The sequence below is a fragment of the Sparus aurata genome, chromosome 10, assembly GCF_900880675.1.
Source record: "Sparus aurata chromosome 10, fSpaAur1.1, whole genome shotgun sequence".
In the NCBI taxonomy this organism is placed as follows: domain Eukaryota; kingdom Metazoa; phylum Chordata; class Actinopteri; order Spariformes; family Sparidae; genus Sparus; species Sparus aurata.
In genome coordinates, this window is record NC_044196.1 from 29,670,966 (window position 1) to 29,694,652 (window position 23,687).

The 23,687-nt window shown below is 39.7% G+C and overlaps 1 protein-coding gene and 1 long non-coding RNA gene across 3 annotated transcripts; one reads left to right on the forward strand and one right to left on the reverse strand.

Moving 5' to 3' along the window:
• The first annotated feature begins 16,932 nt into the window (after nt 1-16,932).
• Nucleotides 16,933-20,068, forward strand: LOC115589092 (uncharacterized). The gene is made up of 3 exons (XR_003985475.1): nt 16,933-17,060; nt 18,185-18,379; nt 19,906-20,068. It is a non-coding gene; the product is annotated as an uncharacterized LOC115589092 (long non-coding RNA).
• A 447-nt stretch (nt 20,069-20,515) lies between these two features.
• Nucleotides 20,516-23,687, reverse strand: LOC115589090 (uncharacterized). Of its 2 annotated transcripts, none has more exons than XM_030429790.1 (7): nt 23,624-23,687; nt 23,070-23,248; nt 22,798-22,891; nt 22,483-22,718; nt 22,105-22,219; nt 21,348-21,465; nt 20,516-20,583 (listed from the first exon to the last, which is right to left on the reverse strand). In XM_030429790.1, the coding sequence occupies exons 1-7, from the start codon at nt 23,654-23,656 to the stop codon at nt 20,579-20,581; spliced, it is 780 nt and encodes a 259-aa protein (XP_030285650.1). In that variant the 5' UTR covers nt 23,657-23,687; the 3' UTR covers nt 20,516-20,578. The 2 variants fall into 2 exon arrangements, with proteins under 2 accessions (XP_030285650.1, XP_030285649.1); XM_030429789.1 differs by lacking the exon at nt 20,516-20,583 and adding an exon at nt 21,050-21,255.

Here is a 23,687-nt window from a genome sequence, read left to right on the forward strand (position 1 = left end):
AGTGGCGAGAACGCGCTGTATTTTCGCCCCTGCCCTTCGAAAAGTCTGTGCACGCCACTGCTGAGATGTATATCTGATAAAAAGGTTATTTTAAATAAAGAAACTAGTTCAAATTGTTTGTTTTGAATTTTATACAGGGGGAACCAAGGTTTGAACCATGATCATTAGCTACCTTCCTGGGATGGTAATATCCATTGGTATCCATGTACAGTTTTATATATATTTTTTTTGTTTTACACCCCCCCCCATCTTTTTGTTATTATTCATTATGACTATATTATTATTTTGTTATTACTATATTATTATTATTATTATTATTTCTATGTTATTATTACGTGACATTTGACCTAGTGACAAGCTGTGTGCCTACTGGCAACAATTGTTGCCAGTCATAAAAATGCTATTTTCTTCAAAACTAAGTACAAAATGGAAAAAAAAATACATAACATGATTCAGAGGGACTCAACTGATAAAATGATATGCCTTACAAATCCCGAAAAAATCTGGGCACAAACGGGTTAATAGGGATGTGAATTTTGTTGACTTGCTTTTGTTGTGTTTACAAATGATCTGATGTGCAACCATTACGATTCAGATTGTATGCAAAATGACACAAAGATAAACACATTTATCTCCTGTTAGTTCTAATCAGCTCTAATATTAAGGAGGATCACTGCAGTTAGTTGTGTTTTTTCTTGACTGTTTTTGAATTAGTTTGCCAAAGTCTTTGTCTTCATATCTGGTTAACCACATCCTCATGTGTCTTTCACAGCTGGGTTTATGTGGAGTGATCCAGTTGAAGCCACATTATGTCTACAGAGATACAGAGGCTCATCTTCTGTGCTGCTGATTGTTTTGATTTAAATTAAAGATACACAAGAGCCTCAAATACAAAATGTCCTCCCACCCTTGAGCTCTTCCCTTGAATACAATTAGATCCACTGCTTGTTGTTGACATTGTTGATACTAGTGCAGTGCCCGTAAGAAATATGTATTCCTATAGAAAAGTGGGAGGTTAAGTAGCTTTTTCATGGATGGCCAAATGAGGCTGTGTTTGAAGGTGGGACGTCAGGGATATTTAGATTTGTTGTGAAATCTGATATTCCAGGGTTGACTATTTTTGATTTTGCCATTATATTTCACCTTAAAAACCATTTACTTGGTGTCATTATTTTCAGCACAACCTCACATGTGTGACTGTACAGTTATTTTTTTATTTTTACATACTGTATTAACACTATGGACCTAAAATCACAAAAAAAAAATAAAATCTGAGTAGCAAAAGTTAGATTTTTTTTACTGTGAAAACCACGAATATGTTTAACAAACCATTTTTTATTACTTATAATGCAAATATAAATTGTTGTTTGCTAAATATATGCATACATTTAAAAAATGTACAAAGTTATATGTAACTATTTACATTTAAATGCAGGCAATGCTCATTCAGCAGTCTCCTCGTTGTTTTGACTCATTAAAACAAAAAAACGACTCCACTACACACTAAACACACTACATAACACACTAACTGCACACTCCAAACACGCTAAATGTCACAAATCTCTCAATTCTCAATATCGCTGTCTCTACACCAACCGTCGTTGCCTGTCATTCATCCGACTAGGTCCCTCCCACAACTTGCTGTTCCTCAACAACCAAACTTGCTGCTTGGACACTTTCGTGACAAAAGCCTGTTTTTACTATTTCTTCCTGCACCAGACACAAAGCAAACATGACGGCAATGTTCGCGAAAAAGCGTGGCGGACATTATTTACCCTTAGTCCGGTTTTGGACGTGCCGGTGCGTCCGGTCCGTCGCCTCGGGAGGTGGGCCATGTGGGCTGGAGGCTAGCAGCTAGCTACACACGGACATCCACAGATTCCGATTCCACTTTGTTGTCCGCGCGTCTCCGGATCTCCTCAGACCCGAACAGACTCGGTCCGGACTCTTTTAGTCTCATTAATACACAACAGTTAGTTTAGATGCAACGAACAGAACGGGACCGAATCGCCGGCAAAATCCCGGTCCAGCTCGCGCCGCTGCAGGTATAAATCTGCTTGTTTCTTAAGGTGGGGGGTCGCGGTGGGCTCTGCAGTGATTGGCTCTGGTGTGCACGTGACTGTGGTGGCTCCGGTGGACAATGCTCGCTGAATTGGTAAAGTATTTCTGAAATAATTTATTCACAGTATCATTGCAGTCCAAACAAATGCGACGTTGCACACCCTTGAACCAAGCAGCAGCCATGTTGAAACTCTCAGGTCAGTCTGATCCTGATCTGCAGAGATATTTGAGGCAAATACACACAGACAGCAGGGTTTCCTGCAGGAAAAAACTTTGGCCAGGGGGGAGGTGAGTGGGGGGGTTCGACCCGAGAACGGTTGCCGAGAACCAAAGGATTGATTAATTAATTAATTAAATAATTAATTAATTAATTAATTAAAATTGTATTTATTTATTTACTTATATGTATTTATATTTATTCATGTATTTATTTAATGTATTAAAATGAGACATGAACTACAAATTTATGTTTAGACAGTAAAAATCTATTGGCTCCAGTGTGTCCCACAGGAATTTGTGATACTGTGGTGGGTGGATGTTGTACTCTCTAGGGGGGTCCGGGGGCATGCTCCCCCGGAAGATTTTTTTTAACATTTTAAAGTTAAATGCATCAATCTGGTGTACTTTGAAAGCAAAATTAAGAGGCTAGATCTATGAAGAACTGTGTGCTCGTGTACACAATTTAATCACAAACACATTGGTTGTATAGATACGAATGGTGAAAACACAAAATCAACTAGAGCATACATCTGAGCCATCAAAGAAATAAAGCAAAAGGGGTTACCTGTGTTGAATTAGTTTATTTTTTTAGTTTATTTTTTAATAAATAACTAAACTGTAAGCTAAATTATGATAAAAAATGAAATTGATTTGGAGGGTACATCATCAATTCATCATTAGTTGCAGCCTTAAGGCTTTCCATATGGCAGGCAAAAACATTTTGGGCTACTTTTCAGACTAGTGGAAAGAAAACATCCAAAATACACATTTATACAACTCTCCCTACATTCCACTCATGCCAACGATACACAGACAGCGCAATTTTTTACTTTCACTTTCGCATTTTGACATTTTGCCGGTTGTAGGAGTCCTGTACGGGTCTTATTTTGCAAACCCGCACCAGGCTGTATCCGCCATACTTAACGCCGCATCTGACCCGTTTTCCGACAGTATCACAAATTACAATATGCACCCGAGCCTACCCGCTATAAATTGATATCGACGCGCACCCAAAGCAAAATTGGACTGATGCAATTTTTTAAATTGCCCCCCCCATGTACGGGGGGGGTGCAGAGCCGACTGACCGGGAGTGAGAGATGCTTTGCTGAAGCTGCAGCGCGAAACACAAGTTACAGATTTTTTGGCTCACTCTCAGACTGTGGCGGGACAAATTAGACCATGGCGGCCCGCCACAGTCTAAGTAATTAATGGAAAACACTTAATGCACGTCGGACCTGCATTTTCAAAGTCTTTACTCGCCAGGATGATAGTTTTTCAGATGATGAAAATCTTTTGCTGAGGTTCTCATCTTGCAGCGGATGGAATACTCTCGTCTGAACTGGTAGCGCGCGTGTGTGTGCGTGCGTGTGTGTGAGAGAGAAAGAGAGAGATATGGCGCAGAATGCGCTGCAGGAAGACAGCGCAGCACTAAATAATCAACATTAATTCATTATAACACAAATCTATCTATGTGCGCTGGTAGATTAGTTCTCAAGCGCTGCCGTGTCGCTTGCACGTATTGCATCAATTTTTTTTTTTTTTGCCCGACATTCTAGCCCGGGCGCTACAGATTTCAGGCCGGGCGGGGCGCCTGGCCAAATAAGGTCTGCAGGAAACCCTGGACAGACAGAGATTCCTTGCTTTTATAGAGAGATATTCATGGTGTAAGTGTGACAGAGCCAGTGCTTTTTAATCTTATTTCAAGTGAATAGGAAGTGCAGGAAGGGAATAGATGCAAATACTAGAGGCTATCTTCCTATTTGCACACACACTATGGTCTCACAGTACACACCTACAATAACTGATGTTGGTGTTTCCTATAAACTGAAACTGTCAAATACTCTTTCTTCAAATGTGAAAGTGAAGAGACGGACAGAAGTAGCAGTGATGCACAAGATGGAAGTCAGGGCAGGACCAATTCTGCATGTACAGAGCGTCAAGAAAAACACAGTGACACACACACAAACACACACTGGTGAATTATGCAATGGGGGAGGTGTCATCAATACTATATAAAGCATTATTGGGTGTGTCATCTTATCATATCTTTCATCACCTGTACAGCAGCTCTCCTTCCAGTCACCCAGCAGGTAAGATCACCAACTTTAACTCACCATTAGATGGTTTATACTGTAGACCTTTAAATATTACAAGTGAAAAAGTTGCAGATTCAGTTGCAGTTTCTCCTTTTTCACTTTGATTCAGAACAGCGATGTCAGCAGCAGCTTGGTCCAGGAGCAGAGGAGTGGCTGGTGTCAGAGCCACCACAGGCCTGTTCTCCATCTTCACTCTGCTGTGTCTGGTTTGCCTCTCAAGTTCACTGACTCACAAAGACCAGCTGGTAAATACACTGATGATGAACCTCTCTGTGTCTAGAACATGTTCACATTCATTTGAAAGTCCTCAGCCATTGTGAGTTATCACAAAAAACAAATTACTGTTTAAATGCTCTTATGTATTTAATCATTTTTATCTGAAGTTGTGTGTGCTACATTAGCTGCTGACGAGCTGCTGTGATACTTACATGTTATCAAATGGAAATTCATGTTGATTCTCATTCTGGATTTGCAGAAAGAGTTCAAGGGAAAACTTCAGAAAGCACAAATGAAACTGGAAAAGATGAAGGTGAGTCAGTCACACAGTTCATTTTGTTCACATAAATTACTTCAGAGTAAGTTTGGAGTGTTGGAATACTGTGTGACTTTATGTATGGCAGTGCATATATGGTATATGTTTAATTTCCATTAGGCAGTCAACGTGCATGAAATGAGCATCGTTAAAGTTCAGGTGGGGCTAACTCTGAGGCTTATGGAGTCCCTGGAAACATTCGTGAAGAAACATGAAGAAGAATTTCCTGATGACTCTCTGCATCTGCATGGATTTGTGCAGGGCGTCAAGGACTTTTTACAGACAGCCAAGTATAAAGTAGATACGAAGGATGAGGAGATGAGAGCACAAATAGAGAACGATGAACAGGAATTGGAAACACTTAGGAAATCAATCACATTCTATGAGGAGCAACAAGCTGAACTGTAAATCCCATGTCAGTCAGTGCTTCCACCTCTGATACTGCAGCTTTATTATCTGTGAAGTTTCTCTTTTTTATCCTTCAGCTTCATTTGAGTGTTTTTTCTATGAACTGGCTTTGAAATCATGTTTGACATAAAGTAGGAGGTTAGAGAGAGACGCAGTATTGACAGGGAAGTGAGAGGTGTTGTACTACCTTTATTGAACACATTTCAAATAAAATAAACATATTTTACTGCTTTATTTCTAGTTCAATTTATTAACTTGGATTACTAAAGAGAATCATGTTTGTTTTCTTCTCCTGTTTTTTTATGGTTTTCTTGGAATAACAGTTTCTACAAATAATACTACTACTGTTACTGATAAACACACAAATATTTACAGTCTGAACTCTCTGTGTCATGATGGACTGAGTTTATCTATATTGAACTAACTTTCTAACAGAAGTAAAGGTCTTTTTGAGGGTCTGACCCTCCCTGACCCTCTGACAATGTCCCATCAAAATATAAGTTTCCTGTTCTTCACATGACAATATTATGACTGATCATTAAGATGCTTTATTCATAATCATTTCTTCTTCTAAAACTGTGAGGTCCTGACCTCCAGTGGCTGAAGTCAGTGTTACATGCTCTGAAACAGCTTCTATTACATGTTTAACTCACTCTGTTGATATATGAACTCTAAAAGGAACATGAGAAAATGAATTCACAATACAAACTATAATCATCTACATTTCCTATATTACTTTATTGAAATCAGGGCTATTGAAAACATATGCTGCAAAACTATGCTGCATGAAATTCAGCATGTGTGGAAAACCCAAATAAATGTCCTACATGGGAACTGTTGCTGTCTGTCGTTTCTTTCTTTGTTATTGTGAAACACAAAGTGCAGACTTCTAGCACAAGTAATTTCTCTGTATCTGTTATGTATTGAGTTTGACCTGAACCCAGAAGCACAACTCAGACCACGGATTACAGTGAACAGTTATTCCTTTAATGAACAATAAGGTGAGAATAGTGCGAGAGGTGGTGCGAGGTCCCAGGGTCCCGACGTGTCTGTAGAATCACCAGGATTGACGAGGGTGGAGGTGTCGTGGCGTGGTGAGGCGTCTGTCTTCCCGAGCGTATTCGCTAGGCAGGGAAACGCAGCAGATGAGGCAGTGTGCAGGCTGAATCCACAGGCGGGCTGTACAGCAGCAAACACGAGGTATGATGATGGCACGGCAATCACGGAGACTGATGAAACGATCTGGCAGCCAGCAGTAGGGATCCCAGAACTCTTAAAGGGAGTTGATTGCAGATAGGATCCACCTGGCTGCTGCCTGTGGAGAGCAAACCACGCCCACATGCAGACACACAGAACAGACAGGGGAAGAGGCACAGGAGGAAAACATACAGGGGAAACACATACACAAGAAGGCAGGGCTGCCATGATGGGATCATGACAGTATCTTTACTCATACTGCAAAAGTCACAACATTCAACATTTAATTAACCACATGTCTTCTCAGGATAGTCTCATAGGTTTTTTTTCTTAGATCTTTATGAGATAACTATAGATTGTTAGCTGTTAGATTGAAGCTTCTACAAATAATACTACTACTGTTACTGATAAACACACAAATATTTACAGTCTGAACTCTCTGTGTCATGATGGACTGAGTTTATCTATATTGAACTAACTTTCTAACAGAAGTAAAGGTCTTTTTGAGGGTCTGACCCTCCCTGACCCTCTGACAATGTCCCATCCAAATATAACTTTCCTGTTCTTCATATGACAATATTATGACTGATCATTAAGATGCTTTATTCATAATCATTTCTTCTTCTAAAACTGTGAGGTCCTGACCTCCAGTGGATGAAGTCAGTGTTACATGCTCTGAAACAGCTTCTATCACATGTTTAACTCACTCTGTTGATATATGAACTCTAAAAGGAACATGAGAAAATGATCAAAGTAGAAAATACTTAAGATATTCATCACAGTCACTATTACTGACCAGCTTGAATGTGACACTGTCAGTAGACCCTCCTAAAGACTATTACGTCTGTTTTACATCGTTCTGTATTGGCCTCGATAGACAGAATCATTTTCTGATTAATAATTGGATATTAATTAAATTATTTTACGTTTTATTTCCTTTAAAGGATTCTTTTGTAAAAAATGGGGAAAGTTTAAAGTTTGAAGAAAATGTTTGGTGTGTGTGTGTGTGTCCTGACTTAACTGTACATTAAGAAGTACTTAAATATCTTAACTTGTATATAAAAGGGAAGCTTTTTTTTTTTAAGTAGGGAAAGAAAGCTTAAAGTTGGAGGGAAATGTTTGGTGTTTGTATGTGTGTGTATGTGTGTGTAGTTGAATATTTCTAATATTCTAGGCTACAGTTGTTTCTGGACTGCATTTTCTGGCATTGTGGAACCCTCAACAACTCAAGACTTTAATTCACTTTGGACATCAAATAAAATTGTTTTAAAAAATGTCTTTAAACTTGTTTCATTCTCACGTTTTCCATCATGAATCTGTTGACAAGATCGGCTGTTGGCCACTGGGAACTTTTGTTCGGTGAAAATTTGCTCAGTTTTTGGTCTCAAAGTGAAATGGTGATTTCGGAAGAGTTTTTCAAACATCAACATCATGTTCATATCAAAAAGCTGGTCTCCATAGCAACCAGCTTTACGGCAGCACTACAAGACCCACTGCTATTGGTCTGATTTGATTGACACTTTATTGACCCTGTTTATTGATGTAAAAATAAAATATTAGCATTAATTCCCTCAAACATTTCAGCAACACTATCATATAAATCCAATGCATCATTTAGATCTATATCCACTGTATATGCGAGCCTGTATTACTCTCATAACGTAACTAGTTATATTACTTACTTTTTTATTTACATTTAGGTCAGTTACATAAGGAGCTGGAGCACAACTGGACACATGAATAATATAACTAAAGTCCAAAAGAATAGGCTGGTGTAATGGAGTCAGTCTCCAAGTTCAGATATATTCAACATAAAAACCTATTAAAACGTAGTTAGCTTAGTTATCTGACAAGCTGTTAGCTATGGTTAATGATAGACTAATGAATTAAGCTGCTTAATAAAAAAACTTGGTTTAAAGTGACTGTTGTATGACTGTGTGACTCTTGCATACTTTATATATATAGACTATCTGTAATAACAGCTGGAGAGACTGGGCCCCAGCAGGCTGACGTCACTGATTAAAAACAGAATATCAAATACAGCAGGCTCACCTGGTAGCTGCTCCAATCGAGCACACCCTCTGTCATCCTTGTCAGTCTTTACTTTCTGGATCTGGACAGCAGGCGTACCAGACGTGATCATCACATGACATTCGCCACGATGCAGCCGGCCTCAACCGTCCGTCCCAAAACTGGACCTCGCATGCAGTGGCGTATCCAGGACATTTTTACTGGGGTGGCCAAGATTGGACACAAAGCGAGTGTGGGGTGGCCATGGCATAGCGAAGTTTAATGCCACGTACGCAGCCGACCGTGGTTGAGATTTAAAGAATAGATTGTTTACGTTTGAGTATGGGGTTTGCTGTGTATTAGCAAATAAATAGCATACACTTTGGGCAAAATTGGACCATCCTTTTTAAATCAAATCATGTATGAGAGTACATGACAACTTCAGGTAACTGTTCATGAATGACAATTCTGGACAAAACATAACTTGACATAGCATGAAATCTGAGCCATCAACTGGTTGGAGGTTCTGCCACATATATATACACACACACACACACACACGTTTTACACTCACACATTCATACATATGTACGTACATACATACATAGATGCGTTTGTGCGTGTGTGTATTTATGTATTATGCACATTTTATCATTGTTCTTCTGTCTTTTACAACTGTTTAACTATTGTTGATGTTTCAGACAGTTTTAATTGTATGACTGGAGTGACAAACAACTCGAATGTGAGCCTACATGCTAAATTCAAACTATCCAAGCATGACCTACCATCCTGTGCAGGGGGAGCTGACTGCTCTTGGTCACTACTGCTGTACCGAGGCTGCTGGCTTGACTGGGCCTTTCCACTGCTGCTGGTTGAAGCTGTGGCTGGCTCCGACTCTTTTCTTTTTTTTTGAAGAAGCTCTGAATATCTCTGCTTCTCTTCATAGCTATTCTCTTAATAACCCTGCAGGAAATGTAATTCAATCACTCAATCACTCAATCACTCAATCAATCAATCAATCAGTCAGTCAATTTACTTTGAAGTAATAGCTATAACTACATACATCAAGCAGGATCATTGTCAAATTGGGTTAGAATCAGTGTGCAAAATGCAGGTGTTGGTGGGGCTCTGGAACCTGTTAGCTAACAGCTTTGACTCCATTAGAATACCAAAAAGAAAGGAGGGGTCAACAATGTGCCCAATTATGTCTATTTATAGTATCCATAAAGGTTTATTTTACATAACTACCGACATCTTCAATCACTTTTAATAACACAATTAACACATCTCAAGCATTTGTGGCATTTGAATACAATTTGCTCTGCCTCTGCCTATTTAAACATCTAAAAATATGTGAACTGTGAAGAGCAGCTAATTGATCTAAACAAAAAGTGTTTTATCTTCAAGAGCAAAAAGTCTTTAAACTTCCCTTAAATCACAGAGAAAATAAATAAATCACAGCTTGTTCTTGTGTTATAGCTACTTAAATCTAGACTGTCACACTATGTTTCACACACTGGTTGGTCAAAAATATAACAATAACTTTATTGAACACACACATCTGCAAAAAAAAAAAAACCTCTCTCAGTCTTCAGTCCAGAAAGCAGCCGTTCATATTTCATGGTGGTATGCAAATAATAATAAAAGAAAACAAACGTTAACGTTAATTGCTTAACTTGGTTTGCAGGCTGCTAAGCTAGCTAGTGCAGTGTAGTTCGTCTTTTAGCTGCTACTTAGTGCTAGATAAAGTTTTCCTACACATTCAGAGGGAACTACAACATAACTAAACATTAAATTACCTCTCAATAGACAGATTACAGCATTTTTATCCAGCAGTTGACGTAGTCACCGTGACCGTCCTCCTGTTCCATTAAAGACCAGACCGGACCAGACCGGACCAGCAGCAGCAGCAGCAGCAGATACAGCGTGCGGTGCTCATCTCTCATACCATTGGCCAAATGTCCGCTGACCAGAAATCAGCTCTCACAGCCTCAGTACGACCATTACTGTGTTAGTTAAAAATTTAAAACTGGCCCTAAATCAGCTGATCAGCTGTCACCCTTGATTGACAGCATTTATCTTGTTTCTTGTGTTGACGAACTTGACCAACTGCCTGTCAGATCTGGGGTGGCCACAGGGGTGGCCAATGAGTTTTCAGGCCACCCCCCAGAATCGCTATTGAGCAGCCTATGTTAGTCAAATATGAGACACTAGAGTCACTCACTGATGAGAGGCTTCTTAGCTAACAGACTGTTGTTGCTTCATAGTTTAGATGCTTTGATGGGAACGTTCACGACTGAAATGCAAACCTGACAAAGCAGGCTGCAAACACTTAACTGTATACCACATATTAAAGGTGCACTATGTAGTTTTAGGGAAAACATTTTATTCAGATCTGCATTGACTGATTGATTCAATCCTAAACAAACTAACTGAACAAACTCTCCTCACTGTCATGTCTGAATACACTGAATACTGAATGAAACTGACTTTAAAGAACACACACACACACACTTTTCAGTTACAGGCTTCTCCACTCTGTCAAAGGAGAGATTTATTGTAACCTGGCCACAGTCCCTGACCCTGAGCTGTCAAACTGTATCATGTGAGGTGGGTTGTGCTGTTGGGGCGGTGCCGACAATGTTATAAAAAGTGTTTTGTGATGTGTCATCTCATTATTTTTCTTTCATTATCTGCCCTTCCATTCACCCAGCAGGTGAAATCAGAAACTCAGAATGATGTGGTTTATGCTGTAGACCTTCAAATATCACAATTGAAGACGTTGCAGTCTGAGCATTTCTTTTTCAATTCTTCATTGATCATTTTGATTTTGTTTTAGAACAGCGATGGCAGCAGCAGCTTTGTCCAGCAGCAGAGGAGTGGCTGGTGTCAGAACCACTAAAGGCCTGTTCCTCATCTTCACTCTGCTGTGTCTGGTTGGCCTCTCAAGTTCACTGGTAAACAAGGACAAACTGGTAAATATGATCTTGCTTTAATCTCACAGTTACTTGCAAGTCCACAGTGTGAGTCATCACATACAAATCTACCGTTGAAATGAGTTTTCTTCTTCAGTTGTATGTTCTCACATGTCCTAATCTATGACTGCATCTTGATTCTTATTCTGGATTTGCAGAAAAAGCTCAAGGAAAAGATTCAGAAAGCACAACAAAAACTGGACATGGAGAAGGTGAGTCAGTCACACAGTTCAAGTTGTTCACATAAATTACTTCAGAGTAAGTTTGGAGTGTTAAGTTTTACTGCCGCTTACATGCTCATAAAAATTCCATTGGGAGTAACTTTAGTCATAACCAGTGTTGTTAAAAGTAACCTTAAATCTAGGGGTGGGGGAAAAAATCGATTCACATAAGAATCGGGATTCTAATCATCCACAATTCTGAATCAATTCATAAACTTCAAAAATCGATTTTTTATTGACGTTCCCCCGTCTCTCTGTGCGCCCCCACGGGCTTCCATACACAGCGTTGCAGCAAGCTTGGGGAAAGAAAGACAAGGAATTTGTCTTCAAAATAAGAGCTTTACATTGCACCCCATTGGAGTTTAGAACTGGGTTCTAAGCGGGGGGCTTTTAATTTGAAAGTAGCGACTGTTCCTAGCTAGCCGCTACAACAACAAGCTAACAGCGAAGACAGCTTCAGAGACCGAGGAGACGCTGGCATCTCCTGGATCTCAGCAGCAGTCCAGTTGCTCATCTTGACGTCTGCGGATGAAGTGATGGACTGACTGCTGTGATCAGCTGTTTCCTGGTTTTAAAACTCCTCAGCTGTGGGGCGCACAACAGTCTACACCTCCGCCCATCTCACGCAATTTCCGGCATAACGACTTCTCGGATTTAGAACAGACCCCCAATTTACCGGCTTCTGTCAAATTGGCGGCTTGCTGCCCAGTATATAAGTGGCTATTAACTATGCAAACAAGGGCAGCCATGCACTGCAGGCACAATGTCAAACAGAAGTGCACAAAAAGAAGGTGCAGGTCATAACATCCACAAACAGTGTAGCCAGCAACTTCCTTTCAAGCAGAGAGACAGCAACTTTTTCAAAACCCATATTCATCTAGTCAAAACACACTCTTTAAGGGCTTGCTTTTTTCATTCTGCAGCAGATTGCGCTATTAAAGTTGTGCTGTTGCGCATTTCATGGAGGAAGTTCTCATTTCTTATATAGCAAGATGTGACCATAGATAGATGTTACCTTTTGTCTTAAGTTTGCCTTTGTGTGATTACATCATTGGAATCAGTTTATTTAAAAATCACATTATCTTATACAAACTGTATTGTTTTGATGGCATAATTTGCCTTAACACACTATGCCTTGTATCAGTTTTTGAATCGAGAATCAGTTGAATCGAGAATCGATTTTGAATCGAATCGTGACCCTAAGAATCGGAATCGAATCGAATCGTGAGACACCCAAAGATTCACATCCCTACTTAAATCATTAGTAAAAGTAAAGACATCATGTTAAAGTATTACTTCTACCTAAAGTCACCCAGATTAATAGTAATTCAGTACATCAAGTATCTCACATGAAAGGTACTTGAGTAAATGTACTTAGTTACATTCCATCACTGCATACAACATGGCAAACTGAGGTGGTGTGATGTCACAACATGGTTTTATTCTCTTCATTAGGCAGAATTGGCCACCTCCTCAGAGCTCATGAATTATTATGTGAACCTCATGGACCCACTGATGGGATTAGTGAAGACAGCCTCAGAAGACTCACCTGATGGCTTTCCACCACTGGAGGGAGTGGTGGAGAGGCTCAAGGAGTACACAGAGAAAGCCAAGACTTACATGGATGGGCAGAATGAGGAGTTAATTGAAGACATAGAGAAAGGTGAACAGAAACTGAGAGCAATGATGAAATTAATCAATTCCATTGAGGAGTATCAGGATGAATTGTAACTCCCACACCAATCAGTGCCTCTAATATTGCAGCCACGTTAAGTTTCTCTTTTTTATCCTTCAGCTCCATTTGAAGGTTTCTATGAACTGACTTTGAAATCATGACTTTCCTTTGATTTGTTGACATAAAATAGGATGAAGGAAGAAGGATTCACTATTAACACAAATGTATGATGTGTTGATATATTATTCCACTTGAATACATTGACGAAAGTATGGAGAATGACACAAACACACAAAAACCACAATCAACCCCATTGTAGTTTGATCCAGCAAAGATATTAAAGGTGCACTGTGTAGTATTGGCGAATAAATTGGATCAGAATAGAAAGATCTTTTTTATCTAAACTAAATAAACCAACTGTCTTTGTTGTCATGACTGAATAAACTGAATAAACAAAATGACCTTAAAGAACAACACAACTTCATGCTGGGACATTATTTTCAGAACAGCTTCAGATTCATTAATGGAAAAAAAAAATATTTCTGAGTCTGAATTTCCTCTCCAAAACTACATGTTACCCCTTCAAAGGTTGATTTCAAAAGTATGGCCTTGTTTATCATGTTTTTCTTTTCCTTTTGCTGGTTTATTTTGAAAGCTTTCTTGTAATAACAGAAACCACAATACACACTATAATGCTCAATCAGCATTCCTGTAAATACTACTTGCATGATTATTGTTTAAATACCGTGAAAACATGTTTTAGGACTTGCATTTCTATAATGCCTCTCCATTCTACTAAGCGCTTAACAACACTTGTCACATTCACCCATTCACACAGTGATGGCAGAGGCTGCCATGCAAGGTAACAACTGCTCATCAGGGTTCAGTATCTTGCTCGAGGACTCTTCAGCATGCAGCTGGGGGATCCGAGGAGTTGAACCAGCGACCTTATGATTACTAGATGACCAAATCTACCTCCTGAACTACAGCTGCCCCTTTAAACCAATTGATGTACCATTGTACCAACCAATGATGTACAATCATTAAACCCGAGTTTTCTGCAGAGACATTGCCAGGCTGGTAAATTAGCTTCTACCAAAGAACTTCTTTACTTGTGCTGCTAGATTCAAATCAGTTAAAGGGTAACTCCACCAATTTGACACATTTAGGTGTGTTAACAGGTCTTTGGGAGCACTATTGCATATGTGGAAAAAAGCAGTGTGAAGCCTTTTGTGGCTTCAGAGGAAGCTGAATGTAATCTGATGAAGCACCTCCAGTGATGTCACTCAGTGGTTAAGCTGAGGTCTCAAGTTTTTAGAAGTGGTCCGCTGGTCCAGAATGGCTCATGTTGGACACTTTTCAACTCATTCTCGACAGTTCAAAAACAAATGATCAAATTTGATACCGAGATCTTTTTAGAGAAAATTGTATTCCTTTAATTGTATTCTTCGTCCTTGAGCCTGGTGGTTTTGTGGAATTGATAGTTGCATCAAGTTAATGCTTGCCTATTTTCCATGTCCACATAAAGGCAAGAAATGCCTTATATGTGGGGGGTTAACAGGTGAGTCGCATCCTCATGTTCCATCATGAAAGACTTTCTGACTTAGCATAACTGGAGAAACAGGGGGTTGATTTGTCTCAAGGTAACCAGATAAGAGCTCGGCCTATATTTGGCTCCACTTCATTTCCATGTATATTTGTTTATACAGCTAACTGATCTTACCTTCAACCTTTCTGCTTAAAATAAAACACAGGCAAGTATTGTTAAGTTTCACTATTGTTTATTGTTTTAGTTCACTGTTCCATAAGTTAATCATTTTCTTGCTTTGTCACTCATCAGGAGATCAGTGGGCAAAAGGAATAAGTTACCTACCACTTCCTGCATCATTTACCTCCTTTCAGAAAAGGTATATGATTTACCTGCAGGAACGGTCCAGCCCACATTAACTCCCGCAGTTTGAACTGTGTATTTAAGCAGTTGCTTTTAGCTGTATGGAGGGTTGGGCATCAGTGTGTAGTTGTGTGCACTTGATGTAAGTAATGTGAGTTGTGTATTATGAGTTAAGTTCTGTTGTAAGTATTTTTCGTGTGTAAATAAACTTTTTTTTAATTACCTGGACATCTGGCCTCCTGTTGCCTTTTAAGCCACTCTGGTCCGTCTGTCTTGCAAATCTAGAAAGCGTATTTTGACCATTAGCAAGCTCTTTGTAGTGCTTCATACAACATTAATAGGGAGTTTTGGGTTAAATTTGGCTATCAATTATAATTAATGATTATTAGGGATAATTATTAATTATGATAGATAATTTAAGTAGAGGTTGTCCCCCCAGAGTTGAACAATGCTGTTATTACTGTGCAAGGTCCGATGACAGACAGCAGGTGGAGGAACCTGGTCGCTCCTTTCTTTCGCAGGGATAGCAGCTCGGTGCTAACCTACGTGGAGTTCCTCAGATTGTGGAGTTAGCTGTTAAGTTTTGCGTTGCAGCTGCTGGCGCTAATTAAGCTGGAGCTAGCAGGACCTCGCGTCACTGCAGTGAGGAGGGAACAAGAGAAGGGGCTGGAGTTTTGATTATCTGGTCAGAGGGGGGTCTGTCACCCTGATAAATAGCGACTAAACGCTGGATTTGCACTCAGTATGATGACTAGAGAATTCAGAGGTTTTTTTTGTACTTAGATATTTATTTTCTAATATTCTGTAAAGCTGTGTGCTTTCTGTATCTAGTCCTCTGTCATACTGGGGCTGACTCAGCCAGACTTTCACCTCCTATGTACATTTTTGGATCTCATTATCTAATGCAAAATTATGTAAGTTTGTACCGTGGAATTGTGGTGGCTGCTGATGTGGTTAAATAATGGCGATTGGCTTAAGTGTCCTTAAACTTCCATTGTTTGTGGTTCACTAACAAAAGGCTGATGTGTTGTTTAACTTCAGCTGCCATGGCACCACACACACTGTTCCTGCTGCTCGTTGGATCTGTGGGATCCATATGTGTCATCTTGATGTCATTTGACAAAATGGGCACGTCAGAAGAAAATAGAGTTACAATATGTGTGTGTGGGTCAGTGTTTGTGTTTGAATGTCTTGATGTTCCTGCTGTGTATCCTGCTTGTGGTTAGGCTAATTGTTTAAATGCATTGTTTGTATTCTGAGCTCCAGTGCATGTGGTATTAGTATATGGATTCATGAACACTAAATCCACAACTTCACCCCTGATTACTTTATGAAGGCTTCACTCATCATGTCAGCTCAGAGGCGTTGAGAAAGACACGTCTGGCATTTGGCTTTCACCCCACCTGTCATTTCCCCATGAGAAAAAGCACTCGAAAGTAATGCCTGAACAAACTAAATAAACAAACTGTCTTTGTCTTCACGACTGACTAAACCAAATAAACAAACTGATCTCAAAGGACAACACAGTTTCATACTGATTTACTTTGTTGATATGTGGCGGACCCTGCCACAATTCCAACAAGTCCTCCAACTCATACGCCCACAGTTGTCGTTGGTCCATGCACTCGAATACGACCATTTGGAGCGTTTTACCACCCCCCTGGAGCGTTTCCAAAAAGCGCCCCCTGTCGGTGACATGGGAACAGATACTTTTACAGAACAGAACGGATTACAGCTAATTTATTTTGTTAGCCGCCCTTAATGAGCTAACCAAGGTAAGTTGTCAGTAAATATTAATTAATTAATTTTATAACTATAGAACATGTTGTCAGTGCGACTAGTCCTTGCGGGTTGTCATTGTCATTGCGTTTTAATGATGTTTCAACTTAGATTAGTATGTAATTTATTAATGTTGTTTACCGGCTGAGGCCGGCTAATGGTTAGCACGGACACCGTAACTGTCATGAAACTACACAAATGTGTGCAAAGCTATACATGTGTGCGTTAATCCCTCGTATTAGACAACATATTTTTCGACAAATGTTTGTGACGTGTGACGGTAAGGGACGAGGAGTAGATAAAATGTCGATTTTCTGACACAATATTATCATGTAGCCTACCATGTTATTTACTTTACAAACGACTGTAGTTATTATTATGTTTAAATTGACACTTTATTATTATTGTATTAATTTTGGCGATGATTCTGTGAAGCTGGAGCAACAACTAAAAGGTCTACTTGATCGATATATTGACAGCAGTGAACTGTATAGAGGCAGCTAATCATTGTTACATGAATTTAAAACGGCACCATGCCTGTAAAAAATCAAGGTGGAAAATTTCAGACCTATGACAGGTAAGGATGGTAAGTAAACAAACTGACTGTGACTGTCTGCATAATATCAACCTCTGTAATGATGTCTAGGCATCACGTTTAGTCACAGATGTTAAAAACAACAACAATAATGTTAACAAATGATTTTCCATAATCATAATAGCTTAAATCTGATGGGTCACAGAAGTTTTTGCAACATCTGACACCATTCAGCTTCTTGTGACTATGTGTGCATTCTTTAAAGATAAAGGTAGGCTATCTGTTGGGCTAATGTATGTCATGTATTGGTTGATTATATGATTATAATTCTGACATTTGATTTAATATGTCCACTAGAGCTGAGTTTCTTAGAGGGCTACCACAACTTTTAATTTATTGAGTTCAAAACATTAATAGGGAGGACCAGGTCCTTAGTAGTACTAAACTGATTGAAACCCAGCACATTGGGTTGCTGTGTTGACTGGTTTTATAAGGTAAAGAACCATGATCCCTGTCAATGAAATATATATATATTGATGACACACCCTGCAGTGTTCCAATTATTAATTTATGTTTCTTCTCCAGATGCCAACTCAAAAAAAATGTGCAGTGTGTGAGGAGAAAATTGGGGTGGCAAGCAAGACTTGCCACCACTGTGGTGCAAAGCAGCCCCTGAAAGAGAAGCTGCAAAAAAAAAAAGAAAAAATTACAGCCGGATGGAAAGAGCGGCAGAAAAAAAACTGCAGCTTCAATAAAACGTATGATTCATCACATTTACTGGTAAGTGTTTTTTCTTTCAAATGCTTTCAAATGTTTGTTATTCCATGTCAGTTTCATCTACTCCACCCCCTGGTTTATATTTTCTTTTGTGCATTTTATTTTTCAACTAAATCAACATAAAAAGTCAAAATTGAGGAAATGACCTGACCACAATCTTTTATGCAGACAGTTCAAGGCAAGAATATTGTATGAGAGGCATAGTACACTGAACAAGAGAGACACCCTCACACAAAAACAAACACGGGCGTTTGTGCAAAAGAAGTAAAGCAACTCTATGTAGGATTCGCGGTAGCCACTGGTACTCTGGTTTAGAGGAGCAACTGTCTGCTACTGTGTCTTTCCCAGAGAAGCACATATGTGAATTTGTTGCTGGTGCCGCCGCCTTTGCCGTGCAACCCAGAACAGGGCGCTGGTGTGTGGGTGAGAGGAGCAGGGGGACCGGGCTTGAGCTCGGTCTCTGGAGCTCACCACAGTTTCCTACCCGTGCAGGGAAGTTACAGAGTGCAGTTTCAGCCGATGCAACCCCGCTCAGGCTGTAGCGTCTGCACCATTCTTATTAACCATTTTCTACCACTTCATTGAGTTTAGAAACGTTATTTTAAGGTCGAAAAACTACATAGCTGCTTTAAGGCCAGTTCAGGCCATAGATTCACGACACAACAACTTGAAACCTTCAACAATGTGCACCCACTTGCAACCGAATGCCCTTACAAAGCCTTGCAACTGTACAGTTCACACTGTGGCACAGAGTTGAGACTAGTTTGTGTGATGTCACATAAAGCGTGTCATTTCCATACCAACAGTTGCATTAGCCTTTAAGGCAAGGCAATTTTATTTGTATAGCCCATTTTCACAATCAGTTGGTCTCAAAGGGCCTTAGACCCTCACATCCACAGAGGAAAAACCCCAGGAAACCCTTTTAACAGGAAAAAAAATTGAGAAACCTCAGGGTGAGCAACAGAGGAGGGATCCCTCACCCAGGACGGACAGACATGTCATAGATGTTGTATGCAGACAGGAACAGGTAAAGAATAAAAATTTGCACACCACAGCAGCTCCAGCGGACAAAATATTTATTTATGCAAAAATATTTTTCTACGGGAGCTGCTTTGGTGTGCAGTTACAAAGTTTGAGACAGTCTGCATGCTCTACCTGCAATTGAACAGGTTCAATTCGTGAGCCGGCATGAGTCGAGATGCAACGGGGTCATTCACACTGCTGCAACGCCCCTGTACACCCTTCTTAAACTGCTTTGTTGCATTGCAAATCTTTGGTCAGACTTTAGACTACTACTATCCAGGGACACATAAAAATCTTTGCATTGTTATGTCTGCGTGCAGTTCAAAAAGAGCAAGGGAGCTGCTTGCCATTGCTGACATTGCTATTCAGAAACAGTTTATTTGTAGCAGTCGCTACTTCACTCTAACCTTTAATGAATCACAGATCTGTCTAGATAACAATGCATAAAGCATCAACTTTTCTGTACTTTATATTAATTGTATGATTTTGTGTCTTGTGTCTTCCAGCTCCACAAGTGGGAACTTTTGGAGAGGCACCCCATCCTCTTCCTAGGAAAAAAAAGCGGAAGGGGCTTTGTGTCAGAGTGGCTGTGTCCATGGTACAGTGAGAATGAGATTGTGAAAGCTTCCATCCAAGCCATGGAAGCAATTTATGGGAGACTTCTCAATGGTAATGTATATAAATGTGCAATAACGCAAACACATGAGACTGTTCAGGGAGACACTAGTTACATTACTTGTCCACTGCCCCATCCATTGTTTTTTGTGTTCTTTTAAATGATTAGTTTGATGTTACAATTGTAAACTGAAAGTGTGTGGTCCAAACAGCAGCAACAGAATGGCAGCATAGAAATCAATAGTAATAGGAATTAAATGTTACTTATTGGTGAGAATAAGAATAGTTGACTGACAATATGGTCTTGGAGTAATTTGCTAAATCATGGATTTGGCAACATTTGCTAATCAGAAGGGAGGGAAAAGGAGTTAATGATAACAATAATAATAGTAATACATTTTATTGAAAAGCTCCTTTCAAGCCACTCGAGGACACTTTTCAGAAAAGAACATCAAAAAGCAAAAATCATTAATAAACAACATTCAAAAAGGTTTGCTGCCTTACTCAGAGGTTGGAGGTGTGCAGCCATCTAACAGGTCACTGTGGCTGTTCCTCACTGTTGCATTACTCTGCAATGTTTAAACAGATCTACTGTTAAAGGAATGACAAAAAATAGCCATTTTCTGTTTTGTAGAGACTTTTTCTATCTCCTCTCTACTCCCTGACAGTGTCATGGATGTAGGCTGGTGTCTGTTAGTTGAGGGCTGAGCTAACCAACACAAGCGCACTAACTGCCATGCAAAAATTGAATTGAATTGAAGAATGCAGACCTCTGTCAAGGCCAATTGTACCTTCCTCTTTGCAAATCTCCAACCACAACCATTATGTATGTCCAGATAAATTCCAAAAATATTAGGACTACAACCATGTTTCCAAAACAGTAGAGGCACTGTGTAAAATAATGTCAGCACAAACACACTGGGGTGATTTTCAAATCATAGAATTGTCATATGTAATGGGAAATATCACTAATACAACATATCAGAAGTTGAAACTGAGAAATAATTTCATTGTTTTTGATAATGGTGTGCTCATTTTGAATTTGATGCCAGCAACACATTTCCAAAAGAAATTCTGTCTGTGGCAACAAAAGACTTGTAAAGCTGTGAAACAGAAAACAGCTGGTGGAAGATCTCACAATGATTGAGGTTAACTGTCAACAGGTTAGTAACATAATTAGGTACTCTCATGTTTTCGATTGTTCCATGCCATGGCAAGGACCGTAATCATGTCAGCTCTGCCTGCAAAAAACAAACAAAAAACCTCCCAGAAATTATGCAAACGTAAAATTAAAATACATTTTATCATGTGATGCCATTTTGCTTTTACCAACCTGACTTAGTCATATATTTGGTGGTGAGAGCTGCTCTTGACAGGAAGCTGTTTACTTGTTCAACTTCCTCACCAATTGTGTTTCCTGCGCCCTCCTGGTTTCTCCCTCCCCACTTCACCTATTCCAAAAACAGACAATAAGATTAAGACATTTGTATTAGAGTCATGCTTTCACATCCAACCTATTTGGTTAAGTTCCTAGTATGTTTGCTTGGTTAATGTAGTTCATTGGAGATGCCAACTGAGCTCTAGTACAGATTAGAAGACCCACATTGAGACGAGATGGTTATCTTGGTCATATACCAAATTGACTCTGGTTCATACTGCAAACGCACCTCTCCAGACTTCAAGAACATGTGAGCATGTTAGTGCTATTGTACATGCTTAATATTTCTTTTCCTCAGTCATCTGAGGGCAGCATGCCTTCGCGTAAAACAGTATAGGATTTTCAAGATGTTTCTTCAAAGTACATTCAGCATTATTATGCTATACTGTTCAGATAATCATCATGGTTATGAACAAATGACAACTGTGCCTTTGACATAGGTTAGCAATGTCTCTGTCAGAGACGTATAGACTAGTCGTGAAGACAAGGCAGAACAGCACTTTAAAAGCATGTAATGTATATCTCTGGTCTGAACTAACATATCTGAGATTAAAGGGATAAAAATCAAGCTACAGTATATTTCTAGTGGAAGAGAAGAGGTAAGAGAATTAAAATCAGTGTTGTGATACAAACATTTAACTTGCCACTGTACCTCACATTTGCCAGTGTGAGCCTTGGCATGCATTACTGAGAGAAATGGCTTCATGTCTACAAGAGGCTGGAGCTCTGGCAACTTCTCTGCCATTTTTGTCAGGTATGGCCAATATCTGTAATAGAAAAAACAACACAGCATTTGAGGTTCATAATGGTAAGGACACAAAGCAGGACTTGGAGTGAAAAGGTTGGTATTGGTAGTGTTTTCAACTTGAATCTGCGTGTTCATACGTCTGATGAAATTTTTTTTCACCACAAAATGAGTGTGGTCTGACCAGTGTAACAGAGCTTTGATAACCCATGCAATAAGAACTCAGTAGTAATGGCCACACCTGCGGAAAATATAGAGTTATGATGAGGCAACGGTTGTGACTACCTGCAAGTGATGTCCATACAAAAGAACGTCACGTTTGCCTTTTCAGACAATTCTTTCTGCAAGAACAGCGGATATGCATATATTTCCCCACGGTAGTGGTTCAGGCCTTGTAGCAACGTTCCATGGCGGCACACAGCGATTTCGAGCCCCTCCTCATCCACCTTTGCTCGTGATTTGCGTGATGTTTCTCTGGCTGCCGTAAATGTTGCCGGCCCACAAACATCATGACCAGTGCTCTGAAATTAGATACAATGTGTTACACGTAATACTGGGACAAAAATTAAAGAAGAATTAGATCGTTAAAAACATCCTTACAACTGTCATCAGGCTTCGGATTTTGTCAACAAAGGCCGACACCTTTACATCCTCTGCAATGAAGAGTCCATCAAAAAGAGATGGTTCATCTGTCCTGGTACATTAGAAAAAAAAAAGTGTTTGACAACATAATCACACATCCACAAACATTATTACATATTGTCTCTAGAATTTGTGAAAATGCCTATCACACGAAGAGTTAAATGTATTGGCAGTGAGGTCCAGTATAGTCAATAGATCAATTACTAAAATGAGAAAGTGATTCTACTAACCCTTTGGACTTCTTGAAACGATAATGTTTCCTGTTACCATCTGCTGATATGGCCAGCATGTCTGGTGTGCATGCTGGACATACAAATGGCTCCACCTGGCACAGATCATCCTTCTTAAAATTGCAGAAGGCAAATTCCTGAAAGGCTCTGTGGAAGGAATCACCACAAATACTACCCATCTGGAGAGAAGGATGGTAGTATTCTGGTTAATACAAGACTTAGATATTTAGAATGTAAAAAAAACTTGGAAAGAAAAACAGATGCACAGACATCAGAGCAACAGCACAGACGATTACACAGTCAGTGTAGAACAGAGCTCTCTCTCTCTCTCTCTCTCTCTCTCTCTCTCTCTCTCTCTCTCTCTCTCTCTCTCCTCTCTCTCTCTCTCTCTCTCTCTCTCTCTCTCTCTCTCTCTCTCTCTCTCTCTCTCTCTCTCTCTCTCTCTCTCTCTCTCTCTCTCTCTCTCTCTCTCTCTCTCTCTTAAAGGCAAAAAAGCCCCCCAAAAAATACTTTTAAAAAAAAATTTGAGATTTATTCATAAACAGAGGTCTTACCCGTCCTGTGCTTTGGGATCTGTGCTCAAGCATTCTCAGGAACGCTTGTTGGGACAATGCTGGG

Bases quoted from the DNA above. Each gene is read 5' to 3' on its own strand.
- LOC115589090 (XM_030429789.1), bottom strand. From the start codon at position 23,656: ATGCTTGAGCACAGATCCCAAAGCACAGGACGG. The intron at 23,249-23,623 runs GTAAGACCTCTG...CCTTCTCTCCAG, and splicing joins GATCCCAAAGCACAGGACGG to ATGGGTAGTATTTGTGGTGA. The intron at 22,220-22,482 runs GTAGTCACAACC...TTTCTATTACAG, and splicing joins TGTATGGACATCACTTGCAG to ATATTGGCCATACCTGACAA.